Consider the following 26,898-nt stretch of genomic DNA (forward strand, 5'->3'; position numbering starts at 1 on the left):
GATACCATTCCAACCACGATGAGGGACCTGAATCCACCGCCGAGTCCTGCCTCACCTAGCAACGAGACTACCTTGTCGTCTGTATCCGACTATGACTTCGTCCATGACCTCAGCAACTTGTTATGCGAGATGGAGTATCTCAATAAAACAAAGATGTTTATCGACAGAGGAGGTACGATATTTTTTCAAACTCATTAAATAGAAAAATAAATTCCATGTTTTTTACTTTATTGCAATAGTCGCACCTTTTATTTTCTTTGAATGAAATTTACAAGTGACTGTCTATTTAAACCAACAGTGACATGACGTATGCCCATGGTGGAAAGAACACATTGTCACATTCTGTGTTCACAGTTCACAGACTGTTTCAAGATGTGATTAAAACTATCAAAATGCTGGAATGTTACATTGTGAAGAGAATTTCACACTGTGGATACCTCTCCAGTGTGATTGTTCACAGTGTGTTCACATACATGTAGTGGACATGTCTTGTGAACATGCCATTCACGCAGTGTGAAGATGAGCTTTACAGATAATTCCACACAGCGAACACACTGTAAAGGCCACCGCACACCTTACGACTATTTGCGCTCCGATTTTGGAACAAATCGCACTTTGCTCATTTTCTGAAAATGTGAATGGAACATATCATTTTATTTGAGGCTAAAATTAATTGAAAGAATACCAATATAACCAATTTGAAAGATTGCAAGCCTTTATTTTGGAGCAAAGGCTAAATTAGTTTCATATCGTAGCCAATCGTACGACTGCTATGACGTCATTACGACTAGATATCAAATTTGCTTTTATTCTAATAAAGATGATAGCATAGTCACAAATTTGAACATACATGTAGATATTCGTATGATGATTTCGAACATTACACAGTAAGATATTCCGACTCTTAATATTAGCATCAAATTCTACTACGTTTTATTTTAAAATTGAGTCGCAGACCAATCGTAAGGTGTGCGGTCGCCTTTAGTCACTTTGTGCTTTTCAGTGGGATTATCACTCCACAGAACAGTCATGTTGTCCCCTCCCCTTTCCGCAGGTCGCCGCCTGGCCCACGAAATACAGGAAACCCCATATCGCTATTATCGTTTAGAATAAATCAACGCATGTCTGAACAGCATTACGTTCAGTGTCTTTCTTTTCTTTTTTGGCTGAGAAACCAAAAAAGAAATTTTTCCTAATCCCCGTGTCATCCGTGATATCCAATAGTCACCGGCCTAAAGGCGCGTGCCGTACTCTTGTGTCTATTGCCCCTTTCAGACCACCTTTCTGATCATCACTTGATGGTTAATTTTCTCGTGAGAACGCCGCTAATCTGTAAAACCAGGAAGGGGGGATGGAAAATTTAAAAATATCTATTAACAAATAACTAAGTTATGGAATTTTACAGTTTAATAATATTTTGTGAAAATGGAATTTATTACACGCCGTCATGAATATTTATTAGGCCGGGGGGGGGGGGGGGGGGGCTGATGATAGCATGTATACACTTTCCTCTATCATATGAAATCATAATTATGATAGTATCATACATGTGTGTATAGTATGTCTCCCTTGTAAAAAAATGAGTTGGAGCAACGGATATCATATAATTAAACCAATGGTCAATCTATTTTTGCTATTCGTAGTGGACAATATCAGAATAAAATATTATAGTTTTATTTGACACACAAGAATAAGTAAAGATATGTCATTATCGGATTACTCACTGAATATTCATGAGGACGTGCATAAAGCTAATTTACAGAAATAATGCAAAGCAACGCCACAACGTCATGTTATTTCTTGTCCGTTTTTGATAAATTTTCATTGTTTTAATTGTCGTATTTTAATGGTTCGAATCAGGTCATTTTTCAGTCCGAAGCACCTCTGTGATCACCACCGTATCAATTCCATTACAAGTAAATTGTGAAACCCCTGGTATTTTTTTAAAAGATTGATCTTAGTAAATTGTGTAGATGTACCTAGGGTGCAGAGGGGCACAAGCTATTCAGCCAAGTCTTAAACAAACCAAAATATCAGATATGATTAATAGCCAAGTATGTCAAATCTTCAAGATACATAATAAAGGGAAGTATTTGCAGATGTTGTTTAAAAGATTTGCAATCTTCTCCGATTTTCTTCACCTTCCATTCAGACTAATATATCCAGGAGCATATCGAAGATATGAATTTCCCAGTAACAAGTTTAAGGGATTTGATGGCATTGAAAATGCTGTTGCCATGTGTCATTTTATGCCATAAAACATATTATAACCTACAGTGTAAAGATGATTTGTCTGAAAGTCTTGCTTAAAAAAAAACAACACATCGCAATGTACTCCAAAACTAGTCATTAAACCGAAATTATCAGATGCATTTCCTGTGCAATTTTCCTAATTGACAGGATTGGGACATAAATATCTTGACAAAAACAGTTTATTCGTAGGATATTCATGTTATATGTTTTTCTTAACTATTGGTTTCATCAATCATGCCACAAAAATTGAAATAAAATAACTTTAAGAGAGTAACAAATGCGGCGCTCGTATGATTTTTCCCGATCTAAAAGGAGGACACGCTTCCGCAAAGGAACACGTTCTTCAAATTTATATATATCCATCGGCATTCGCTTGCGATCATTCCGATGTATTTAGGCTAAATCTCCCCTGACTTTGCAATGAGTACGTTGCGAAATATGCCTAGCAGTATTGCAAATCGCTGATTTTCATTTCGGCCTGCAGAAATGAGAATATTGAGGACGTTTGACTAACATTGAATAATGTTGCAAAACCGGATATATCATTGTTGACTAAAAGTTGAGTGTGTTCCCACAGGGGTTACAAGACGGAACTGCGAATGGCATACATGTTCGTAGAATTATTCTTTTGAATTTCAATTAATGAGAGGGAGACTATTAGTGAAATCGTGTTACATTTCTTAAATAAAGATCATTTCTTGAAGAACCTTAAATATTTCTTTAAAAACATGAATGAAAGATTTCGAATTTGATTCGCATTACATCGTCTGCGTACCTCAACATAAAAACAAGGAATACATTATTGACCAAAACAAAGTCACAGTGATATATTTCCAAGAAAATAACTCTACTTGTTAAGATAGCTGGATGTGAGGTTATATTTTGCTAACTATACGTCATTTGATTTATCAAGGTCAGTCACGTGTTTTCCAGTTTTCAACATTTTCGCTCTCTTTGACCGCTTGCCAATGAACCTTTAGATATCAAATTTTCGGTGGTCTTGGAATATAGCCAAATGAAGAGAAGGAGAGAGGGTGAAATATTGAATCTTTATCAAGATTTTGACAGGTTAAAAAGTAAAAAAAAAAAAGTTTGACTTATTTATGTTTTGTTTCCTTAAATACACCATCACGTTTCGTATTCTACCAAGCAAATTGTATGAACTTGCGAGAGTGCTTTAAAAAAGACAGGTGTAGAAAAACATTTGATTTCGATAAAAATGAAATGTACAGGGATCCAATTTGTAAAGTTGGGCTTTTATCACGAAATATATGACTGTTTAGTTGATTTCCCTGGGCGCATACTAGTCATGTCCGTCTTTCGAAGCAAGGGATCTTAAGCATCTCAAGAAGAGGGGTAATATCACATCGGGACTGAGGTGTTGGTGGTGGAGACATGGTAGGGGTAAGGGAAGGGGGGTGGGGCTATGGTGCATGAAATATGATCGCTTCTTTTTCATTGAAAGGGGCAAGGGGAGGGGTGTACAACGAGAGGGGTATACCCTTAGGGTCATCAGAATACCTGGGAATTGGGAGGGGCAAAATGTTACCCTGATGCTTTTTTTGCGTGTTGGAAAATTAATAGAGGAAACAAAATGCTGTCTGTTGCTCTCTTGAAATGCTTGTGCCCTTTTTTCAGTTGTTAGAAATGTTTTCCCCTTACCCTAACCATTGAGATGAAGTTTTCCAGGTACCCTTTTCTGAGTATCTGCTATTGAGTAGTCTTTTACGAGTTCTTGTAATTTGCTGATTGCTTAGGCTTATTGTGCAGACAAGATCGCCCCAAAAACCAGACATACTATGCAAACATTAAAAAATAAATTGGTTATGAATATCGACGGAATTAGATTAGATCTAAACACAATGCCCAGCAGTTCTGTTGCCTGTACACCTTATCTGCTTACATGTTTTTCACCCCTTTTTCTCTTTTCTGGTTGCGTGAGACCTGTCATTTTGTTTACCGGCTTTTTAAGGCGGATGCAGGGAAGGATTCATGCAATTTCAATCAGATATCTCCAAACTCGAGGAGTCCCTCGAGTAACAAAATGATACGATTACACCAGCTGTGACCAGCGACAAATTGATGGCAAGGGGCTTTACTTTAATTCGGCGGGTGGCATCCTTCAGATTTTTTTTATATTGTTGATGAATAATATTACTTCGATGATATGACTTGATTTGAATTTGTTTACTCATTTTCAATTCAGTTCGAAAAACTGACATGCAGCAACATATTAAGTTCTAATAAAAAGATACTAAAAATTCGCCATTTTAGTAAAGGGAACAGCGATGAGAGTTTAATTCCAAAAGGAACTATATCCATTTTTTGCGAGGAAAAATACTTCTTATAAAGTGACATACATGTATCTTGACATGAGGAAAGAAACAATATCGCATAAACAATTTGTTGACGGTTAGCAAAAATTGACTGCAAATTTAGGTTTAATTTCAAAATGAGCTAATCCGAAATAAAGATACATCAGTGGTATTTTCTTTATGTTATGTATAGAGTGTGGCAAGAAACTAACAATCAATATTGCAAGGAAACTTTTGTACACAAAATCAATAAATTGCCAGTGTGATTTTCAACACGAAGGTCAATTGCTTTGACATAGTTTAACTTGATCCAACAATGTTATATACCTGCACCAGGAATTTGCTCTTGATTGCAAATGTTATCCTTCAACACCCCAGTAGTGTTACTATTCGGATGAATATTAATGTCAATGAAAACCAGAAGGCGAATTGTGTTATCTCAGTATAACAAAACATACCTGTAAAAATTGCTATAGAATAAGATAAATATTTCTTGTTCAACTGCAATCGCTCACTTGTCCAAGTATAGTCAGATTACAAATATCGCTTACGTTAATGATGAAGAATAATGATACCTAGGGGGTTCCCTGTGGTACTCCATGCGATAATTAAAAATAAAATAGCAGTTCAATTAACATTATATGACCAAGTAGATATTGGACGAATGGTGCATAGCCGAAACGGGAAAAGGCAAAATAGTGAGTAGCCTAAATGGGAATTATACCAAATGGTTAATGAACGAACTGGATGCAGACGAACTAAGATTATGCAGTTTACCTTATAAAGGAGTAGACAATGACCAAGGGTTCCTAAATCAGTAAAATGCCACTTCTCCGCTTATAAAAAGAATTCTGGTAGGATTGACACGAATTCGAGTCCATTCGTGCCAGTGACACGACATGTTTTCCTGCGACAATTGATCCGGGCCTTATTTCGTCTAAGATTTAGGGTTAGGTTTACGGTTGCAATATTCAGGGTTGAAGTTGGCCATTCCATCAGGATGTGGAATTTACAGCGGATCAATTGTCGCCGGGGCAAATGTCATGGAACCGTTGGTGCCACATCTCGCTCTGGGTTTCACAAAAAAATGATATGGCGCGATATGGAATTCATTAATGTGTAAGAGTTTGTAAAAAGAAATAATCATGGAGCTATGAATGTGCTTTGCTGTTTGACCAATATTGAACAGGTAAATTTTGATAATAGCAATGGAACTAATATGCAGCCTTAAAATGGGAATGTTGAGCAAAAAATTTATAGGAATAAAACATGTTTCCGGAACCCCGAGTTTGGAAAAGTTACGAGCTTGTTTCAATGGCAGCATTCTCCGGACAAATTAGAAAGTGAGATGCCGATTTAAGGCACAAAAATTGATATGGTGCGATATGGAATTCAATAATGTGTAAGAGTTTGTAAAAAGAAATAATCATGGAGCTAGGAATGTGCATTGCTGTTTGATCAATATTGAACGGATAAAGTGATATTGTGTTTCCATGTGATGGGTTTCTGTCGTGTAATCTAAATTTTCTTCAGGATGTTGAACTCCCAAGTACGGGTGTAATTTATTCGTAGCATCCATCATTTTGATAATAGCAATGGAACTAATATGCAGCCTTGAAATGGGAATGTTGAGCAAAACATTTATAGAAATAAAACATGTTTCCGGAATCCCGAGTTTGGAAAAGTTACGAGCTTGTTTTAATGGCAGCATTCTCCGGACAAATTAGAAAGTGAGATGCCGATTTAAGGCATTGTTTACTGTTAATAAAAATCATGAATGATGAGGTATCAAGTGGTAAAGAGGTCGTTCCGAACATGACATGTTTTTTTTTATGGAGAGGAAAGATACTTCAAGGGCCCTTATTACTCTCTTTTCTTTTTATTGATGGACATTTTAAATGTTTTTTTTTTAATCGTATTCTTGTGTATTCCATAAGAGGAATAAGGGAGAATACTTTTTAATATCAATCACCCCTTTGCACCCTCCAAACGAAATGAATAAAAACGAATGAATAAATTATAAATACATGAATAGAGGAATAACAAGACAAATAAATCAGAAAAGTACTATTTAGAAATAAATAAAATATGTTGAAATAAAAGGGAAATGACACAGCACAGCAGAAATGCTTCACATTACATATCTCTGTATATTTGTTTTTGTTCATGTTCTGGAGCATATAATACTCTCATTTGATGAGAATTGGCATGGTTGAATGAACGTCAGATGCACATAGTACACTCATTATCAGCTACATTGTGATGTTTCCATTTTGCTCAAATAAAAAAAACCCACTCAGTTTGTTAATGTTTTATTGTTCTTTTCTCTCTGTTCTCGGCTCCATCTTTAGTGAGTTTCTGCAATGCATCGCACGATAAACTGCTATGCTGGCCGCCGATAGAAGCAGGAGATAACGTGAGCATCCCATGTCCGCCGCGAACATATCGTAAGTAATAAAAGCAAAACACTGATATCTTTCTTTTAATATCTAATATTAACATTATTGTGAAAATATTTGATGAAACAATGACGAATTCAGTTCGCAGATCATCCCAAATACACTCTAAAAAATGAAGTGCTAATTTCGCTCTTAAAGAGCGTGTATAGTGACTGCAATTCGGAGTGCTGATTTGTCTTGTTCAAATTTGAATTAGACAAATCAGCACTCCGAAGTGCAGTCACTATACACGATCTTTAAGAGCTAAATTAGCACTTCATTTTTTAGAGTGTATACATGTATCTTTATTTACTTCAGTATCAGCCACGCTAAATATTTTACCATGTTCGAGCCAGCCTCAAACCAATGGTCGTGATGCTAGTTCAGCACACATTGGTGTTATTATAATCTAAAAACTTTTGGTGTAATGCTCAAACACCATATCCGATGTGTAGTTTATAACACAGGAGGTTGCGGTCTTCCCAGAACACCGACTGGTATCGTTATCAATACCGACGTGTTTACGGTCTAGCAGTAATGATACAATCGCTATTTCAATGAGATATTGTTTTCTTAATTCTTTGTCCCAATATGCAATTGATAGAATAACCCTTTAAAAAAATCAGTCCATGTCTCACAACACAAGAACCACCTTTTACACGCGAATCTTATCCTAAATAATTATTGATAAGACATTACAATCACCACATGTACGTCACTGTAATTCATGTGATCATCCTGAAGTTGATTAAACATAATCGGGACCATCGGGTTGTTCTCATATTCAAACTGCACATGCAAATACTACCTTGTTACATTATTATCCATGATTGAAATTATTAGTGCTTAAAGGTTAAATTCACCCCTGGAAAAGAGTTTGTTTCAGTTATAGAGAAATATCAGACAGCATAATCATGATAATGCTGAAAATTTCATCGAAATCGAACATATATTTTTAGGTTGTTATATTATACAAGCGCATACATTCGTAATTCCGAAGGTTCGATATTCCGAAGGTTCGTATTTCCGAAGGTTCGTAATTCCGAAGGATCGTTAGTCCGAAAACGAAATGAGGTTCGTAATTCCGAAGGTTCTTTAGTCCGAAAACTAAATGATTAACGAAACTTATTTCGTTTTCGGATTAACGAACCTTCTGAACATCGAACCGTATTTCGTTTTCGAAATATCGAACCTTCGGAATAACGCCACAAATGTTCGGATGAACGAACCCTTTTACGTTTTCGGATTAACGAACATCGAGGTATAGGTAATTTACGTGTTTCGGAATTACGAAGTGTAACCGTTATTTTTGCTCAATACAGGTGATAACAAGATCGGACGCCAACAATATACTGTAAAATGCTCTACCTTTCTCATTCTATATCAAGTTACGATACTGTCCAGCATTATGCATATTTGATCCCCATTTTTCTTTATTGAAATAAGCTTTTCATTCAATAACATGGACTTGAGCTTTAAGTCAAAGAAAGTGCACCCATTATAATTACATCCTTGTCGAGTATCAAATAACCATTTATATCCACCGTTGGGTACTGGGTGATAGACCAGGTGAAACCAAATAGCGAGGGACAAGTCTGTAGGAAATTAACGCTCACTAAGACGCAAAAAGTTAATGAAAAAGAGCTTATATTGATTCGTCTGCGAGAGTGTGATGCGCCACACCGATATGGAGTCGGGATTTTGCCGCAGTCACAAACTTCAAGCTTGCACCGATCTGTTGGTTTGTGTCGTACAATATTGATTTTAACTGTGTTTGGTCGGTTTCAGATTGTGCGTCGAAACTTCCGGTGTGACTGTATAAGTACACGGGTTCCATTTCAATGGCGTCTTATGAGCGTTCTTAGTCGTCCCCGATTTTTATTTTTTCCCTCTTTTTTTTTGTCTGGCATTGCTTGCTCAGATGACACTTAAGAGTTCATGAACCCTTAATTAACACCCTGTTTTTGTTATGCTATTTACCCTAGGCAGGACCCTGGGAAATATTTTTTACTGGGTTGCTGGGAGAAATTCGACAAAAAAATCTGGTTATTTCAGTCCCGAACAATTTGACAAGCAAAACAAAAGGGGGGTTCACTACTTAATGAAGGTTATTCTGGCTTTACATTTCTCAACAACTACCGAAATTCCTGGGGGTGCTGCCTATGACGAATAATAATAATATGCAACATTTATGTAGCGCTTAATACAAATGTTTCTAAGCGCTGCATACTATTACCCCGGCTTTAGCACGGCTACACTGATCGGGCGCATCGAGCATTCCAATGAATTTCTTCCTACCGGGTACCCATTTACTACACCTGGGTCGAGAGTGACAAATGCAGATAAACGCCTTGCCAAAGGACGCTAGTGCTGCGGTGGGATTTGAACCCCGGTCCTTGTGGTTCACAGTCCGGAGACTTATCCACTGAGCCACAACACCTCTACTACACGCAGCATCCCCAGGTAATGGCGGCAAGATTACTCCAAAGTCAATCGTAGCTTACAAACAAATTTAAAAAGGAATTGAAACACCCAACAGGGGTTTCAATTCTTCTAAATTTGTATCGGTGACTCCGAGTTATTTGGTTAAAATAATTTCACTTTACCAACATTTTCAAACATGGTAGGAAAGATCTGGAGACTTTTGATTTTTTAGTGTGTGTGCTATTTGTATTGTTCTTTTCTCAAATCATTTTAAGAATGCCTCTTTTCTCTTTTTTAAAATGACTGTCATTTCCTCTTTAACTTTGTATCCGTCTTCGGCCGATTTCCTTTCACAAACATCCCGGTGCACCTTTCAACTCTCATTGTCTCCATGCTCTTTGCCCCTGTCGTAGCAACTCCTCCCCTTCTTCCTACCTTCCACACTCAGCAAAATGCATCCTATTTCAATCTTTCGAAAGAATGACAAGCGAAAGGTTGCCATTGAGGAGCATGCCTTACATCCAGGGTATTCATTGCTACGACGAAATCAATCTTCGGATAGGTTACCCCGTCAGGAGATAAACGTTTGGTATCACGGCCAAGTGTTTTCACCCATTAAAGGATTTAGATGGTGAACATTAGTGGCGGCGATCGCTTTTGGGTCTAGCTCGTCGAAGATCCCGCTTCAGGTTAAATACCCTCGTTAATATGCCCCTTTTAATCCACCAGTAGATGGATTGCTGCCAAATTTAACCTCGGGTTTAAGAATGTAACAGTTTGCCCTTTTAAAGGGAGGTTTACCAGGAAGTCACAGTCACACGATAGGAACCTCCTACAGTCTGATTAAAACGATTACGCTATTTTGAGCGACATGCAATCGGTCGGTTTTGGGCTCGCTTCCATTGGTGCGACTGTGATATGACGTACTACAGAGCTAGTCAAAAAGGTCATGAAATATCATATCTCCACATATAACTTAGTGACACAGTCATCTCGAAGAAGATGAATTAGAAGGAATGAACAGCTTTCATATCTTCAACTGCATTCTACTATTCTACAGAATACCTTGTCGAGTTTGTCGGATCAGGCCTAAAATGTGATCTGACTTGATACTACCTACTACTACTACTACTACTACTACTACTACTACAGCTGATGCTACTACTACTACTACTACTACTACTACTAATACTACTACTACTACTACTACTACTACTACTACTACTACTACCACTACTACCTACTACTACTACTACTACTACTACTACTACTACTACTACTACTACTACTACTACTACTACTACTACTACTACTACTACTACTACTACTACTACTACAACTACTACTATTGCTGCTGCTACCTCTACTACTGCTACTAATGATAATGATAACTGTTTAGTTACCCTAGGCAGCCAACGGGGCGTGCATAACATACATGTAGTTATGTTATTATTACCCTTCTCCATTCTAAATGCCGAGCGCCTAGCAAGAAGGAAGAAGGTCTCCTTTTGATTAGTCTTTAGTATGACACGGCCGATGATCGAACCCACGACCTCACGTTCATGAGGCGGACGCTCCACCACTGAGCCACCGTGCCCATGCAGTAATCGATTTTAACAGTCCGGTATCGGGAATGAAGATAAATGATAATCTATAACCTTAATTTGCACTTTTAAATCACAATCGCACCTTCTTTCTATATTTCATTTGTTCTTTATTATCATTACAGCGTTCAAAGCAACTCGGTTTTGCTTGGACACAGGGGAATGGGCTGCCTTCACACATTACAATGACTGTCACACATTCATATTTCCGGTAAGTAGGCCTATATGAATTCATCAAGATGATCAAATCATTAAGAAGTCCGAGTACTATCGATTTTCCTTCAAGCTCTCCTTAAACAATGGGTAACTTTACCTAAGATTGGTAGCATGTTCGTAGTGTTTAATCAGATTGTTGATCATTTTGACCCCAGGCTTCTCGAGTTAAAATCCGATTTTGAAGATAAAGTTGCAAGGTTTAAAGCCGACATCTAAATCATGTTCTTTTTCAAAATTATTGGTTGAAGGATGTGGTCTTTTAATTTGCAGGAAAAGTAAAGTCTTTCTCCTGGAATTCTAGGCGAGGTTTTGCTTGGTGTATGTCTACTTCCACAGGTTCTTTATCGAACAGACATCCGAACCAGGAGGCTGTTTACCCTCAAGGATACGAAATGTCGCCCATACTCTTCAGAAAAAGCACATGTTTTAAACATGGTTTTCTACATGAGTATAGTAACAAAGCCGTGTGTTAGAAAACTTGAAATGATTATTGGCATCCCGCAAATACTTAGAATTAATTACTATTTAGACAAAATAGCACTAGAAAAACACAAAATATCTATTCATTAGTCACAACAGAAAGCGCTTGAACCAAAACGTCAAGTGCTCCGTGAGTTTCGGTACTTCTGTCTTTACATTATCTTATATCTCGTTTAAAGATCAACTTATCTTTGTTTTTGCCTTTTACTTAATATCTTATCCTATCTTGATTATTTTAGGAACAGCCAACGAGTCCTACTTTCTACCTTGCTCTCCGGTACGTTTACCTGATCGGCATCACGCTGTCCCTCGTCCTTCTTCTCATCACCCTCTTCATATTCTGCTACTTTAAGTAAGTCCAACTTCCGCTTCGTTGGCCATTACACAGGCTTAGATTTGCGACACAACTTCGATGATGAATCGGACTGGTCAAAAGTACTGCTAAGCGCATTCGCAAGTTAAGGTGTATAGCTGTTGTGTGCAAGCAAAATATATTTTGTGTGAAGAAATTGCGTGGCAGAAAGTTGTGTCACAAATCTAAAACATTTTGTTGATACGAGACGGGAGAATGTTTCACAAAGAGTTTAACTACAAGAAGATCATAAATTCCTACTTTCTGCTAGAACAATCCAAATGTACAAAGTACTTGATTGATTGATTAGTGCTTTACAGTGCGTTTCAGATATTCAAAGCCCATTTCAGTTTGTAAATTTATTTTGCTTTAATATGAGAGAGAAATTCCTCAGCATTCCAGTGATACCCCATTTGTACCGGAAGTGTCACGCATAGTGAGATTGATTGATGTGAAGACTACAGGTGCAGATACCACTTTTTCCAAGTTTTTGAAAAATTTGATGAGCGGGCAGAGGCAGATATAAATACTTTCATAGATGCCTGAGTTGGCAACAATCTTTTGATTCGACCCTTTTTCTTCCAAAGGGGTGTGAATGGACGAATGTACTTGCACATGATTAACGAGATAATACCACAGTTGGACCAACATTTTCAGAGACAGGTTCGAGGATGGTACAGGCATCTTTGGTAGTTTGGTGGATTCAGGACAGCGCTCCTGCCCATCGTTCAAGATAGACTCAGAGACGAACTCTTTGGAAATCGAGTTGTTGCCCTAAACCATGACATTGAATGGCCACCAAGATCGCCTGATCTCACGCCCTGTGATTATTTCCTTTGGGATAACTTAAAACACAAGGTGTTTGTAACTTCACCCCAAGATCTTGATGATTTGCATGGCCGAATTCGCCTCGAGAGGAATACTTTGCGCTCCGATCCTGCAACGGTGAGACGAGATGTCCAACATGTCATTCCACGCTGCCGGCTTTGAGTACACAGGAGATGAGCACATGTTTAAGCTGTGGGTGAATGAGACATTAACCTTTCAATCATCATTTCAGAGGAATGCCTTGACTCTTTATTCCAAAAATTACTTTGAAAAGCATTTATTCTATCAAGCGCACATTTTACCCACTTTACCAAAACTTTGAAAAAGTGGTATGTGCACCTTTTGTCTTCAACATGAATTAATCCGGTTATATGCGTGACACAAATGGTACAAATAGCGTATCAATGGAAAACTGGTGAGTTTTTCTTTCATATCCATACAGAATAATTGCACAAAATTGAATATGATTCGAAAATCAGCCCTCTAGATTTGGATTACCTTTTTTTTGAAACGCACTTTATAATTGATAATACCTTTTGAAACAGACAGAACTTGGGCTTTAGTTTCACAAGTTACTATTTTTCATGGATGTATTTTACTTTCGTTAGTGCTCAATTCAATTGATTCCTCCTTTTTTTACAGGGCGTTGCAATGCACTCGTATCGCCATCCACAAGAACCTCGTTGTATCGTTCATCTTTAGATATATTCTGATGATAATACAACTACAACCTCTTCTTACCATGGATTACAGCACTGAATTTCAGCTAAGTTCGTCCAGTTTTCAAGATGACAACAAAAATGACTTCGTTCTCCATAAAGTTGTAAGTATATACCGTATTTAGGCTCGGACGTAGTACATTGATAGGGAATTGGCTAACATCAAGACCGGTTTCACTATAGAGGTGTTGTGGCTCAGTGGATAAGTCTTCGGACTTTGAACCACAAGGTCCAACGCGTTCAAATCCCATCGCAGCACTAACGTCCTTTGGCAAGGTGTTTATCTATATTTGCCACTCTCGACCCAGGTGTAGTAAATGGGTACCCGGTAGGAAGGAATTCCTTGAATGCTCGTTGCGCCTGATCAGGGTAGCCGTGCTTAAGCCGGGGTAATAGTATGCAGCGCTTAGAAACATTTGTATTAAGTGCTATATAAATGTTGCATATTATTATTATTATTATAAATATACATCGATGGTGACGTAGCAATCATGACAACTACCATGGTAACAGGGCTCAGCTTCCAATCACTATCAAGATTCCAATGGTAGTTACAAATTACAATAATGACATGGTCTCCATAGTTGCAAGGCTTGATGAATCAGGCCTCAGCTGTTTAGGAAACATAACACCAGCAGTATGTGACTTTTTACGTTTTTATTAAATTTGTATTGCATACTGTCGAGGAAGATCTGTCTTGCCAAAAGAATATTACAATCATTTAGAAAGAAATTTTCTTTTGTATGGGAGACGAATTACTGACACTGAAGTCGAGATTGACATATAGATTGATCACTTATATGAGTTCAGCTGAAATATAAACACTTTGTTTAATCATATTTGTTACAAAAATGCCATGATTAGAATTATGTAAATAGCTCTGCGATTCAATTTTTCAGATGCATTTGATGTTGGTTTATTAAAGGAGAAATTCACCCGGTCGTCAAGTTGGATTTGATAAATGAAATTGAAAAAAAACATAATAATGACGATTTTAGGAATAATTGATGAATTGTATAAAGATAGCAGTTACCTCATATCATGCAATATGATAGAAATTACAAAATACCATTTAAAAAATTGTGGGATTTAGATGACATTACATATTGGGCAGCTCATGTCATGTGGCGTTAATTAAATAGAAATCAAACAGATTTTTCTTTGATGGATTTCTTTAACTGTTCGGTGATATACTTTTGCTCTTTTCTGCCTTTGTCCAACTTAATCCTATATTCCCAGTTTTGTCGGACGTGGGCAAATATTGGATAGATTATTCATATATTCGTGGACTATCGGCCTGAGATCCAAAATAAAGGGATTTCTTTCAAAGTTTTTTTTACGTGGGAGAGAGAGTGAATCGGCAACGATTAAAATTTATTCCCTTGTATCTGAAGGAGATGCCTGCCTATGGGCTAAGCCGTCTCAGTTTACCGACATGATGGGTGATTTGTACAGCTTCGTCGTTTTTATCATATTGTTTGTTTCTTTAATACCACCGTAGAATTCGCTGATACCCAACGCAGCTCAACCGTGCACGAGGGCAGCCGCTCTCATTGCTTGCCCTGGTATCGCGGCGTGTTGGATTCCTTGATTAGGTATCTGTGGGGCGTAAGATTGATTGTTTGGCTTTGATACGGATATATGGTCCGTCGCCTCTGTTTTGTATTTTCTTTTCTTTTGGACGCCCATGTAATGTTTTATACAACTCCCCTTAACATCGTATAAACGTAATCGATATTGCTTATTGAGTTACGGTATCGTCCATCTCATAGATCATTCGTCGATTGTCCGCTACTAAATAGATATCATTTGCACTCCTCCGCATGTAGCAAGGGCTCATGACTAAAACAGATAAAATAAGATAGAGTGAAGGAAATAGATAGATAGGTAGATAGATAGATAGATAAAATAAGAGAGAGTGAAGGAGAAAGATAGATAAATAGAGATAGAGAGAGAGGGGGTGGAGGCATAGCCATTTGAACCCCAATATTGAATATAATGACAACTTTTTTTTGTTACAGAGATATAGAAATATTAATATTATTATTCAATTCGAGAAAATCTCGTCATGTCTTGACCAATTTTCCCAATAAGAAATACCATTGCGCCGCTTCAATTACAAGAGTAATCATAGGTCATTTATTTGAATTATGCTAGCACTAGCCATTAAAACATATTTGCTTAAAAAATATATTTTTAGTCTGTAACTTGTTCGTAGCTCGTTGAAGATCGGTGTTTTCAACTCTTCTGCTCAGTCCCATATGATGCCTATCATTTTCGCTGCCCCTTTCCATTATAATTTTCACTGTCTTAAAATCAGGGAGAGGGGGCATTTCGGGGGGGGGGGGCTATTTGCAATCTAAACATAAGGCAAATTTTTCTCCATTGAGTAAGAGGGATGTAAAGAGATGAACGACCTCAAATTCACTTTTAAAAGATCTTCTTTCGTTCCTTCTTCCTCTCTCCTTTTCCTTTCGACTACCTGAACATTATGCGGTTTTAGGGAGGTGGTAGCCCCCACCACATTTGACGCCACTCTTGCTTAAAATTGAATGTTTCGTTTCCCTCCCTCTCTGCCCCGACCCAAACAACGCAGTTATTAAGAGATGACAAAAAGCTCTCGACAATAGATAACAGAAGAAAAATGATACATGAGCTTTACACTAAAGACCACATACAAATTGAAATTCCAAGAATGAAACATCAGAATTCCCCCGATTAATTTTACTTTCAATAGTTAAAAGTCACAAATTTCCAATACCCAAGCTCTTTAGAAAACGCATAGAGACGTCATCTTATATTAAGCGCCATAGGCCTGTAGGAATCGAATTGTTTTTGGTATTAATTTGATCGAACGTTCATGGTTATTCTCATAGGCCCACGTTTCACTTGACAGCTTAAGCTAGAAACATCACCAATTTCTATCGCCTTTAGTTATCTTTTAAAGTACAAAAAAGGAGCTGCATCAAATATCCCAATGGCCCTGGTATGTATATCATCCTGCAGTTACCATGGCAACTGAAAGGCAAGCTTTGGAGTGGATTGGTCTTTTTTGTTTCTTATCATAAGGTGTCACCTCAGATCATGCAGATAGTGCTCTCAATTTCATTTCTTGCTTAGGCATAGAATTCTCTTTTTTTTTACTTTCCTAAAATTCCCCCAATGCCTTCTATCTTTAAGTTAAACCTCTGTTTAGGCCTGGTTAGATGTCGAGCGATAAAGTCCGTCAACTATTTTGGAGATGTACATATCTACGATATTCAACTGTCAAATAAAATAAGCAAGTACACCCAAAACAATATTGGGTACAAGTGTTCCATGAGGGTACACTGTTAAAAAAACCCTGATTTTACAGAAAAATAAAAGAAGATTTTGCAGAAAGCAATACCAGAATCATTCTTTAAATTCATGAAACAGGAATTTTTCTGCAATTTAACCGAACAGGTCTGTTAGAAAAAGGGGAAAAGAGTGTTTTATTTAAGGAAATTTGTAAGATTACACACCAAATACCAATTTCCTGTAAGATTACGCAATCTGGTAAGATTACAGGTGTTCTCGAGACTCTGCTGCAGGAACTTCTTTTAGTTTAAGGATAAATTTTCTAGTAGGGTAATTATGTGTCCACCAACACTGAGCATTTCTATTGGGCATTTTCATTTATCGAGTAAGATGAAAATTTTGCCCATTCTAAAGTAATTGCTACTTATTCATTTTTTTTTACCTTACTTTGTTTGATGCATCATATGTCATTGAACTTCTACATAATTATGTTGCGTTTGTAAGATTTGCTCTAATCTCCACTCTATCTACAATTTTGGACGGACAGGCGGTGATGTATAAGTGGATATCTTATCTCTTGGCCAGGCCTGCATCTCCTTTCTTACCTTTTAATGGATTAAGGTATTGTTGGTATTCAGATATGGGAAAAATTTAATGAAGAATTTATTCAGTGATCTCCAATTTGATCCAAGCAATCAGATGCAAGGATTTCAGTAGCATTTAACAATACTCAGTGAGACACCACTGCATGTATTTGTTTTATGAAATGCCCCCCCTCCTGCTTCCAAATGTTTACCATATAGATAAAATATTTTGAAATAGATACACTGTAAAAAAAATTGAATACAATTTTTACCACCCCGAGGGTAATTATGTGACCAACCAACTTGGGCAGTATTTTACCCAATACGGGAAGCATATATTGTCCAGTAAGGTTACAAAATAAGCATCAATTACTTTAGAACAATGAGATATCACCTATCTCCTTGCTTTAGAGTGGGCAACATTTTCATCACACTAGATAAAAAAAAAATGCCCAAAAGAAATGCCCATTGTTGGTTAGACACATAAATACCGTCATGGAGCACTTTTACACAATATTATTTAGAGTGTATGCGCAGTGTGAGACGAAGCTTGAAGGGTAAATATTAAAATATTAAATATATAACTATATAAATTAGAGAAATATTAAAGTACATAACAAATTAAAGGAATTGATTAACATATTAACTCTAAAAACCTGAGCAGTAACGCTCATTTGTTACTTATATGTTCGTGAATTCGCTGTAAGAATGAAATCCTGAAAAAATACATTTGAAATCACTATTTATTGCAAAAATGCAAAGAGACTGGAAACACCATCCCAATTTTATTCCATATTGATCATGTTGTAATTAGAATCACAAGAATCGAAATCACATGATTTTTTTTTAGTCGCGGATAATTAAAGTGTCTGCACGAGTTTGATTTATTTTTTTCTTCCTGGGTGTTTTTTAATCCATACCTTCTTCTGTCCACTCTCAATGCGAAATATATAATGTGGTTCCTTATCACACCTCAACTCACTCATTTTCGAGTGAGATTTGCGTCTTTCTAGAGTGGATTATACCTTTTTTGAGTGAAAGTGTCTAAAAAGATGCAAAGTTCACTCCAGAAAGAGCTATAATTCACTCTATAAGGATGTGCAGTTCACTCCAAATGGATCGGTCCCTACTGTCACACCGAGAGGAGTGTGATTAGGGACTACATGCACAGCAAAAACTATGGTGTTAACCGGTGTACATAGAGGACCACACCAGTTATTTTACACCGGTGTTAAATTTGTGGTGTTAGTTTTACACCTATATGGTGTTAATACAACACCTTTGGTTGTGACATTTACACTCTTTAGTGTTCTGTTCAATCTTTAGGGTGTAATTTGAACACCTCAGGATGTGGTCCTCTATTGACACCAATTGGTGTCAGTTTTAACACCACAGTTTTTACAGTGTGTAAATAAGCTCTTTTGTATTCAGAGACTAGTCTGCTTCCTGCAATTCTTGCAGAATTCAGGTATGAAAATTTAATGGAACGCACACCAAAGTTCTGATTTTTTAAAATTTAATTTGAAATGTTAACTGCTGTCTTTAAAATAAACAAACCATAAACGGTTAACCATTTCTTTATCTTGCTACATCAATCCACATCAATGTCCTTTCTTTGTAACTATTTGCTTTTTTGTTGCAATATCCATCCTTACTCTCGTAAAGAAGTTAACAGATTATTGCACCCTCTTGAGTGTTGATAATACTGATTGACTGATGAATCCGCGTAAATCATTGACCGGATAATTATATGTTTTATTGAAAAAAGACACTTAAAGCTCAGATTGTCAATCTGTGGTTTCCGTCGACGAGTTCAATGAAGATTTACTGTTTGAGAATAACCGGGAATTCCGTTGACGTCCACATTAGTCTCTCCCATTTTTTTTTCGATGTCCTTATCTATCTATCTACTTTCTATCAATCTATGTCTTTCTTTCGTCCTCTACCCGTATATCTATATATTCATCTAAAGACCTTTCGAGATTGGAAGCAAGCACACTCGCAGATCCTCCCACCCGCACACACACTTTACTGCCAAACGAGGACTTAAAAAAATTAATATTTAACACGCTCTGCGACACGCATTCCTAAATGCGTCATGCATGTGGAGACGCGCCTGTGTGTGTGTAAAATAATGTACTGGGACATTAGGGGTGTGTGAAAAATTGAATATTTAACACGCTCTGCGACACGCATTCCTAAATGCGTCATGCATGTGGAGACGCGCCTGTGTGTGTGTAAAATAATGTACTGGGACATTAGGGGTGTGTGAAAATTTGGGCCATTTTTAATAATACTTTAGAGCCATCTACATCCACATTGAAGCTATTTGAGAGACTGAGAAACGGGGACTGTCCCGTTTTAGGAAAGGCCCCCGGTTAGATAGCGCAGTATCACACTTTCGTCCCCGCTTGTTAAAGGTGATGACAAGTTCACACACTCAAACGCGCACGCCCTCGACACACATGGCACATCAAAATATATTTAAATCAGTTCTCCATTATCTAATCATTCATTTGATTGTCCATTTCCGTTTCAGCCTGGATTTTGTCGGTTAATCCTTGTTCTGCTAGAGTATTTTAGTATGGCCAACATGTACTGGATGTTTGTAGAAGGCCTCTACCTAACCAGCCGGATTGCTGTCGCCGTCTTCAGCACCGAATCCAACTTCAAAATATACCTTGCCATCGGTTGGGGTAAGTATTTTTCTCCGTCATAGTTTTCAAACCACACCCAATATGAGCACACATAGTGACATACTTTCATCGATTCCTAAAATGGTTTAGTTACGTGTACCATAAACAAAAATAGGTTCATATCCACAAATGTCAAATTACTTTAATAATGTTTAAAGTGCATACTTTCGTTTGTCTGTCAAAACGGGTCATGCAACGATAAAACTCACGAGAAAAATTCAATCCATTATATTGATTTCTTCTATTTATGCACAGTCAATGTGGTATTTTGCGCCAATACAGATTCATTCTTTGCAATATGGAAAGGCAAAGTACTAATGTGAAAATGACAGTTGTCTCCTAGAGACGAATAAAGTATCACTCGGCAAAATTCTGATCAAACACTGTACACGATGTATGTTAATGAACGTGTTGAAGTATATTTGCTCTTGTCTTACTGTTCAATCCGTTTACCATAAGATATAGCATGTTTTTAGTAGTCATGACTGTATCTTAATTCGGGTTTAAATTCCCGTGTGAGCACGTCCTGTCGAACACCATTTGCCACGATTGCTGCCATGCATACCTTTAAACCAAGTCAGGGGACTAAGATAGTCTGAGGACATCTGACAGGTGATCCCACAGTTTATGGCTCAAAATGAAAAAAAAAGGCTGGAAGGGAGAAAGTGCAAATGTTTTATTCAAGATGCCCTCTGTCGGCGATGATTAGAATGCTTCCATTGATTTTCGGCAGGTACGGAATAATCGCTCCCTCGTCTGAACCTGCCAAGCAACCCTGACTTTATACGTGTAATGAGAGCAGGTTGGCATTTTATTCCGTTTATCGATACATATGATATTCTGCTGAGCATTTTTTTTTCAAAGTAATGATTGATTTCAATCGGAACGTTTCAATCTCAAATTACATTAAATATATAAAAGAGGGGAAAGTTTAAATGTGCCCATTGAAGGTCACTTTTATGGGTGATCAAAGGGCGAAAATTAACAGAATGTTGCACGAATTTGAAATGTTAAAAAAGTATTTAAAAATGCAGGGGGACGAAACCATAAGAAATAAAGATAATATAAAAACAATGTCGACAATCTTAGATTTAATACTGAAAGCAAAAATAACAAATGCATAAATTAAATAGTAACTTGGAAAATGGTTCTGGCTCCAGAAGTACAGACAAACCCACAAACAAGTTAATTGCTAAAACCCTACTGAATACTAATTTATTGCGAAAGTGTACAGTATATGTAAACTGTGAAGACCAAATGAGTGAAGACGATGGTAGAAATAGAAGTATTTTTTTTATTATTTGTGTGTTTCTTATTTCTGCATTTACGTGTGATTTTTAGATTCTATGCATTTTTTTTCAATCTTTGTTTATTGGGTTTCATTTTTTCTGCATGTAAATATATATTCAAAAGTACCTGTATATAAGTCAAACTATTTATTGAAGCCCTTTTGGTGGCCAATTCACAACATGCGGTTTTTCAGGTAACCAAATGCGCAAAAGTTAAATTAATATCTTAGATTTTTAAAGGACAAGTTCACCCCATAAAAACTTGATTTGAATAAAAAGAGTCAACAAGCATAACACTGAAAATTTCATCAAAATCGGATGTAAAATAAGAAAGTTTTGGCATTTTAAATTTTCGCTTCTTTTCACAAAATAGTTATATGCACATCTCAGTCGGTATGCAAATGAGGAACTGATGACATCACTCACTATTTCTTTTGTAATTTATTATATGAAATATTTTTATTTTCTTGTCATTGTCATGTGAAATGAAGTTTCATTCCTCCCTGAACACGTCGAATTCCATTATTTTAACATTTTGTGCTTCAGGCAAGGAGGTCCTAATCGTCAAATTCGTAAAAATTGAAATATTGTATAATTCACACAATAAAAAAACAAAAGAAATAGTGACATCATTGACTCTCTCATTTGGATGTAACTGGCTCGTTCATATAACTATTTTGTTAAAAATAAGCGAAACTTTGAAATGTCATAACTTTCTTATTTTACATCCGATTTTGATGAAATTTTCAGCATTGGGCTTGTCTGATTTTTCTCTATTGATTCGAATCAACATTTTCTGAGGTGGACTTGACCTTTAATTTTTCATTCTCGTATTCACTGTGTCTCTCTCACCCCCTCTCTCTCTTTTACCATCTCCGTGTCTCTGTATACCTTTTTCCCCTACGTCTGTCTCACTCCATCCTTTCACTCCCCCTCTCTCTTCCCTTCCCTTCTTTCTCGCTCTCTCTGTTATTCACTCCATTACAGTTTCTCCGCTTCTGTTCACCATACCGTGGGCTATCGTGATGGGCTATCACAGCTCTTCCCCCTGCTGGGTCGACTATCTTGATACAGCATACATATGGATCCTCAGAGCTCCTCTAATAGCTGCATTGGTGGTAGGTATATCCACATAGATATATCTTATATAAAGATCCGAAATTTGCCACAAGAGGGGGTGCGATCCCCCTCTCCCGGGAAATAAAACCAAAAAAAATAAAAAGATAAAAATAAAACAAAAGACAAGCAAAAAATAAAATAAAATGAAAGAAAGAGAGAGAGAAAAAAAAGGAAGAGAAAAAAAAGATGTTACCACTCACGAGGAACATTTATTTTGTCCGTGTAGAAAACATGACCAGCAAAAAAGAAGGGAAAAGGGGCCCTAAAGAGGAGGGTATCACTTAGCTCCCTCATCCCAAGGACCGGCGCGGCGCCTGTCCATATTTAAGGGAGAAGGTGCATCTAAAAGTACCATTGTAGTACCAGCCGCGGTGGAGTATAATGAACAGCTGTGGCAACAGCCGCTGACATTGTATATACATGTACATGTAGTTGATTTGAGAAAATGAACGACTTGACGTCATAACCCAAGTTTATTTCTCATAATGTAGAATTCAAATTTAACATTGTGAATATCAATGCATCTCCCAGTCAAACCTATAATGCGCTGACGCCCATGATTAAAACACATTAGCGAACCTGTATATCTGCATCGAGAAATGTACTGATTAGACTGTTTATTCTGAAAGTACCTTTCTGATTTTTTTCTCCTCCGCTATAGAAGTGATACCTTGAGATTAATATGTATTTTATGGTTGGTTATTTCGCTTTATTGTATTTAATTTTCTTCCATTTCTTTATTCTTTCATTCCACAGATAAACACTTTATTCCTGATCAACATCATACGGATTCTCATTACCAAGTTACAGGCCAGTAACACCATGGAAACTAACCAAATGAGGTAAGGTAGTTTTCAAGTTGATTGTTCAAGTTATTTGTCGCATTTTCCTTATCCAACTTCAGTTACGCCCTTTCAGTCCACACATTTCTTCTTCTTTGTTAGATTAATCCTTAGGTAATATTATAGTACTTGGCTGTCTCTGATATTGGTTTTGAATTGTGACTTTTACCATCATAAGATTTTTTTTTCTTTTAACCAGAATAATTACGTTTACCTCAAAATAGTTTTTGAAGGCGGGATAAGAAGTGCATTGTTTTACCTTATCTTAGCCGACTTGATCGAAAAGGAATCTGAACGCCGTTTGGTTGAAGGAAAAAAAAAACCACACGAATCTTTCATAGTACTTGAGATGATTTTCTTAATGAACATTTTTCCCTAAAACACAATTAAAGTACTGTCAATGAAATAGTTTAGTAATATTGGGGAACTTCATAATCTACTCTCTCGTTAATTACATTAACCACAAGTAGACAGCCGTGGAAATGCATAGAGAAAGTCGACTTCAAGTCGACAACTAAAAAATATTTAATTTACCTGCAAAACCGTTTTCTTGGACATAAGTGATGTCGACTGACTTGGCAGTTTGAAAACTTCCAACATTAAAATGAAGTCATTTATTTATTTTTATTGGATAGGAAAGCGACGAAAGCTGTTGCGGTCCTGTTTCCATTGCTTGGTTTGACCAATCTTATTTTCTTCTGGCATGGGAACAGTGAGAACGAGACAGAGATGAAAGCATTTACTGTAACTAATGCCGTCCTACAATCAACACAGGTAAAACACACACAAAAAAACTATACATATTCTAGTTTTTTATTCCTCTTTTATCTATTCATCCCTTTTCCTTCTCTTTCTTCTTCTTCTTCTCGTCCTCCTCCTCGTCGTCGTCCTTTTCCTCCTCCTCCTCCTTCTTCTTCATCATCATCATCATCATCATCATCTAATTCTTCTACTACTTCTTTAGGTATAAGTGGTATCAATATTGCTTGAAAATAACATAAAGCAAGGAAGAAGCCTTCATGATCACAATAATCTATCAAGTCAAGACATTATGTTCAAGCGCGTTTGTAAAGCGAAGATTACATCAATGAATTTCAAAGATTGTAATGGAAAAACAAATTAAGAGAATACCCTCCAGTTAAATTTGCTGAATACTTGATGACATTTGAAAGTGATAAAACGAGAGATCATTATAAAAAGTGATATTACATTGCAATATTTTTATGGTTAGCGCATTCTCTCATTCATTTTTTTCCTCGATGTGGTTTCAAATATTTAGCTTTTGTTCTGAATATGTCAGATATTAAAAATGCCTTAGTGTTGGATGGAGGGAGGGAGTGAGGGGGGGGGGGTGATAATGAGAGTGTAAATGTCGGATTTGTATCTAACCTGTATACATCTTTCTGATTTATTATAGGGTGTTTTTGTGGCGGTGATCTACTGTTTCTTGAATACAGAGGTGAGAAATTGGTTAAATTTTGCATGAACTTTGTTTAAAAAAATCGCAAGGAAACACAGCTATTATGCAATGTTAAGAAGTATATCAAAATTATTCGATGATCGTTTGTCAAATGCTTAATTTGAGAAAGGATGAAGGAAAATATAGGTCGCAATGAGACCCGGCTTCCCAACCTGGTTTTGAACACTTGGGCAGTTATCTCACGGAAATAGAGGGCGCCCATTACAAATCACTTGGTAAGAGAGTTGAATGAGCGCTGCTCTTCTCTGAGAAACCGGTCGCAAGCGGCTTGAAAAGACAGATCAATGATCAATCACCTGAAGTATTACTAGACAAAGGCACATTCAATGGCTTTCACAATAAATATGGACTCTACGTTACAAGGCAGGAACCTTTCCGAGAACGCTTCTTCATCAGAATTCAATGGCCACGTACAATGATAGCCTCCAGTCAAGTTATATTAAAGGAAGGTTTCCCCGTACGCAAGTTATACGAAGGGTGTCTTGTATCGTCCCTTACATGGGAGGGTTCGGTTTAGTTTCATTAAATGTTATACATGTAGTGCTTAGAATTCTTGGGAACGTTCCCGTCTTATTACGTAAAATTAAGGCTAAGACGGGCATTGACTTTTGACAAGTTGCTTAATTCGCAACGCTGCATAGATGTCATTGCGTTTTAGGTAACATGATTCTGGTGTTTTCAGTAAACCACTTTTTCTTGGGCATTTTCCTTTCTCAGGTTCGGAAGCTGGTCAAACGCAAGGTGTTGGCAAGTCTGGACGAGTATGGCAAGCGAACTCCTCGTCGAAGTCATCAGTACCATACGACCAACGGCTCGTGCGGAGTGCCTACCACATCAGAGGTCGTCATGGCGGTGTCGTATCGGCGGAGTACGCATGATCAGTCAACGATAGCTGACCCAGAACAGTACACGGAAATGAAACCTTTTACTTCCGAGTGCGGCGAGAGTTGAGCAACCAGAGTTTGGACATAGCTTTGAATAAAGACAGAGACTAAGGAACTGTACTTGTAGGGTCAATTCCGATGCATCAAGGATCAAATGCTGTTTTTGAAAGATATCCCTTGCCAAATATATGTTTGTGATGCACTTCACTGTAGCGGAAAAGCTGATAGGACTTGTATTTATTGTAAATATAAATTATTATCGTAACGATGAAAAAGACATTGGCGCACTACTTATGAAATTGCCTGTACAAGTGCTGAATCTACAGACTTTCGTATGTCGTTTGGAAGAGTAAGAGGTACCGTACCTCTTGAGCCGCGCTGGACGCCATTTTGTTTCTCTTGACAGCTGAAGGATTGACAATCATTGGTTCGTAATTCCATGGATATTCAACCCTCTTGGACTTGTTTTTTTTACTGTCGAATGTTATGTATATTGTCAATGATACAAGTAGTACCGTTAATCAATATTCCGATGTTTATTTAAAACTAAAAATGTGGAGATTTTTTGTGTGATAAAAAAACTGTGTATTGAATACAACCATACATTATTTAAAGTAACGAATAAACGCCACGGAGTCTCAGAAGAAAATGTTCACATTTTCCTGCTCCTTTCCGCCATGGGATTTGGAGTCGAAAACTGCGTTGGTTGGTCTATTGGGGGATTATGTAACGTATTACATGTACATACATAAGTGTAACACTAGGTATTGATTTTTGAATGTTGGATTTGAGATTACTACTATTGCTTTTTTACATGATTGTACATGTAGGTATTACGTGAATAATTTATGTGATTTTGTGAATCTTGTTTCCATTGACGCGTAACTAAGTGTACATCAGTGTATTGTATATAAAAATGAAATATATAATGTAAATACGAACGCGAGATAACGGTTGGTCAGTCTTTTATCATGTATGTATTTTTTTAATGTGCCAAGTTAATGTGTATTGAAAGAGATACGCAATCGAGAGCCAGTCCCAAAATAGTCAAACCGTTTTACAATTCATCCTCCATAACGTTCCATGAATTTACACA

General features: G+C 37.1%; 1 protein-coding gene across 1 annotated transcript; it reads left to right on the plus strand.

Moving 5' to 3' along the window:
* On the plus strand, positions 1 to 26,382 carry LOC121426819 (corticotropin-releasing factor receptor 1-like). The gene is made up of 11 exons (XM_041623216.1): positions 1 to 172; positions 6,920 to 7,015; positions 11,160 to 11,245; positions 11,970 to 12,082; positions 13,553 to 13,733; positions 20,032 to 20,188; positions 22,465 to 22,595; positions 23,353 to 23,438; positions 24,074 to 24,212; positions 24,856 to 24,897; positions 25,636 to 26,382. The coding sequence occupies exons 1-11, from the start codon at positions 19 to 21 to the stop codon at positions 25,867 to 25,869; spliced, it is 1,419 nt and encodes a 472-aa protein (XP_041479150.1). The 5' UTR covers positions 1 to 18; the 3' UTR covers positions 25,870 to 26,382.
* The last annotated feature ends 516 nt before the right edge of the window (positions 26,383 to 26,898 follow it).

This window comes from Lytechinus variegatus, chromosome 13, assembly GCF_018143015.1.
Source record: "Lytechinus variegatus isolate NC3 chromosome 13, Lvar_3.0, whole genome shotgun sequence".
NCBI lineage: Eukaryota > Metazoa > Echinodermata > Echinoidea > Temnopleuroida > Toxopneustidae > Lytechinus > Lytechinus variegatus.

Bases quoted from the DNA above. Each gene is read 5' to 3' on its own strand.
- LOC121426819 (XM_041623216.1), top strand. From the start codon at position 19: ATGAGGGACCTGAATCCACCGCCGAGTCCTGCCTCACCTAGCAACGAG. The intron at 7,016-11,159 runs GTAAGTAATAAA...TTATCATTACAG, and splicing joins ATGTCCGCCGCGAACATATC to CGTTCAAAGCAACTCGGTTT. The intron at 13,734-20,031 runs GTAAGTATATAC...TTTCCGTTTCAG, and splicing joins ACTTCGTTCTCCATAAAGTT to CCTGGATTTTGTCGGTTAAT.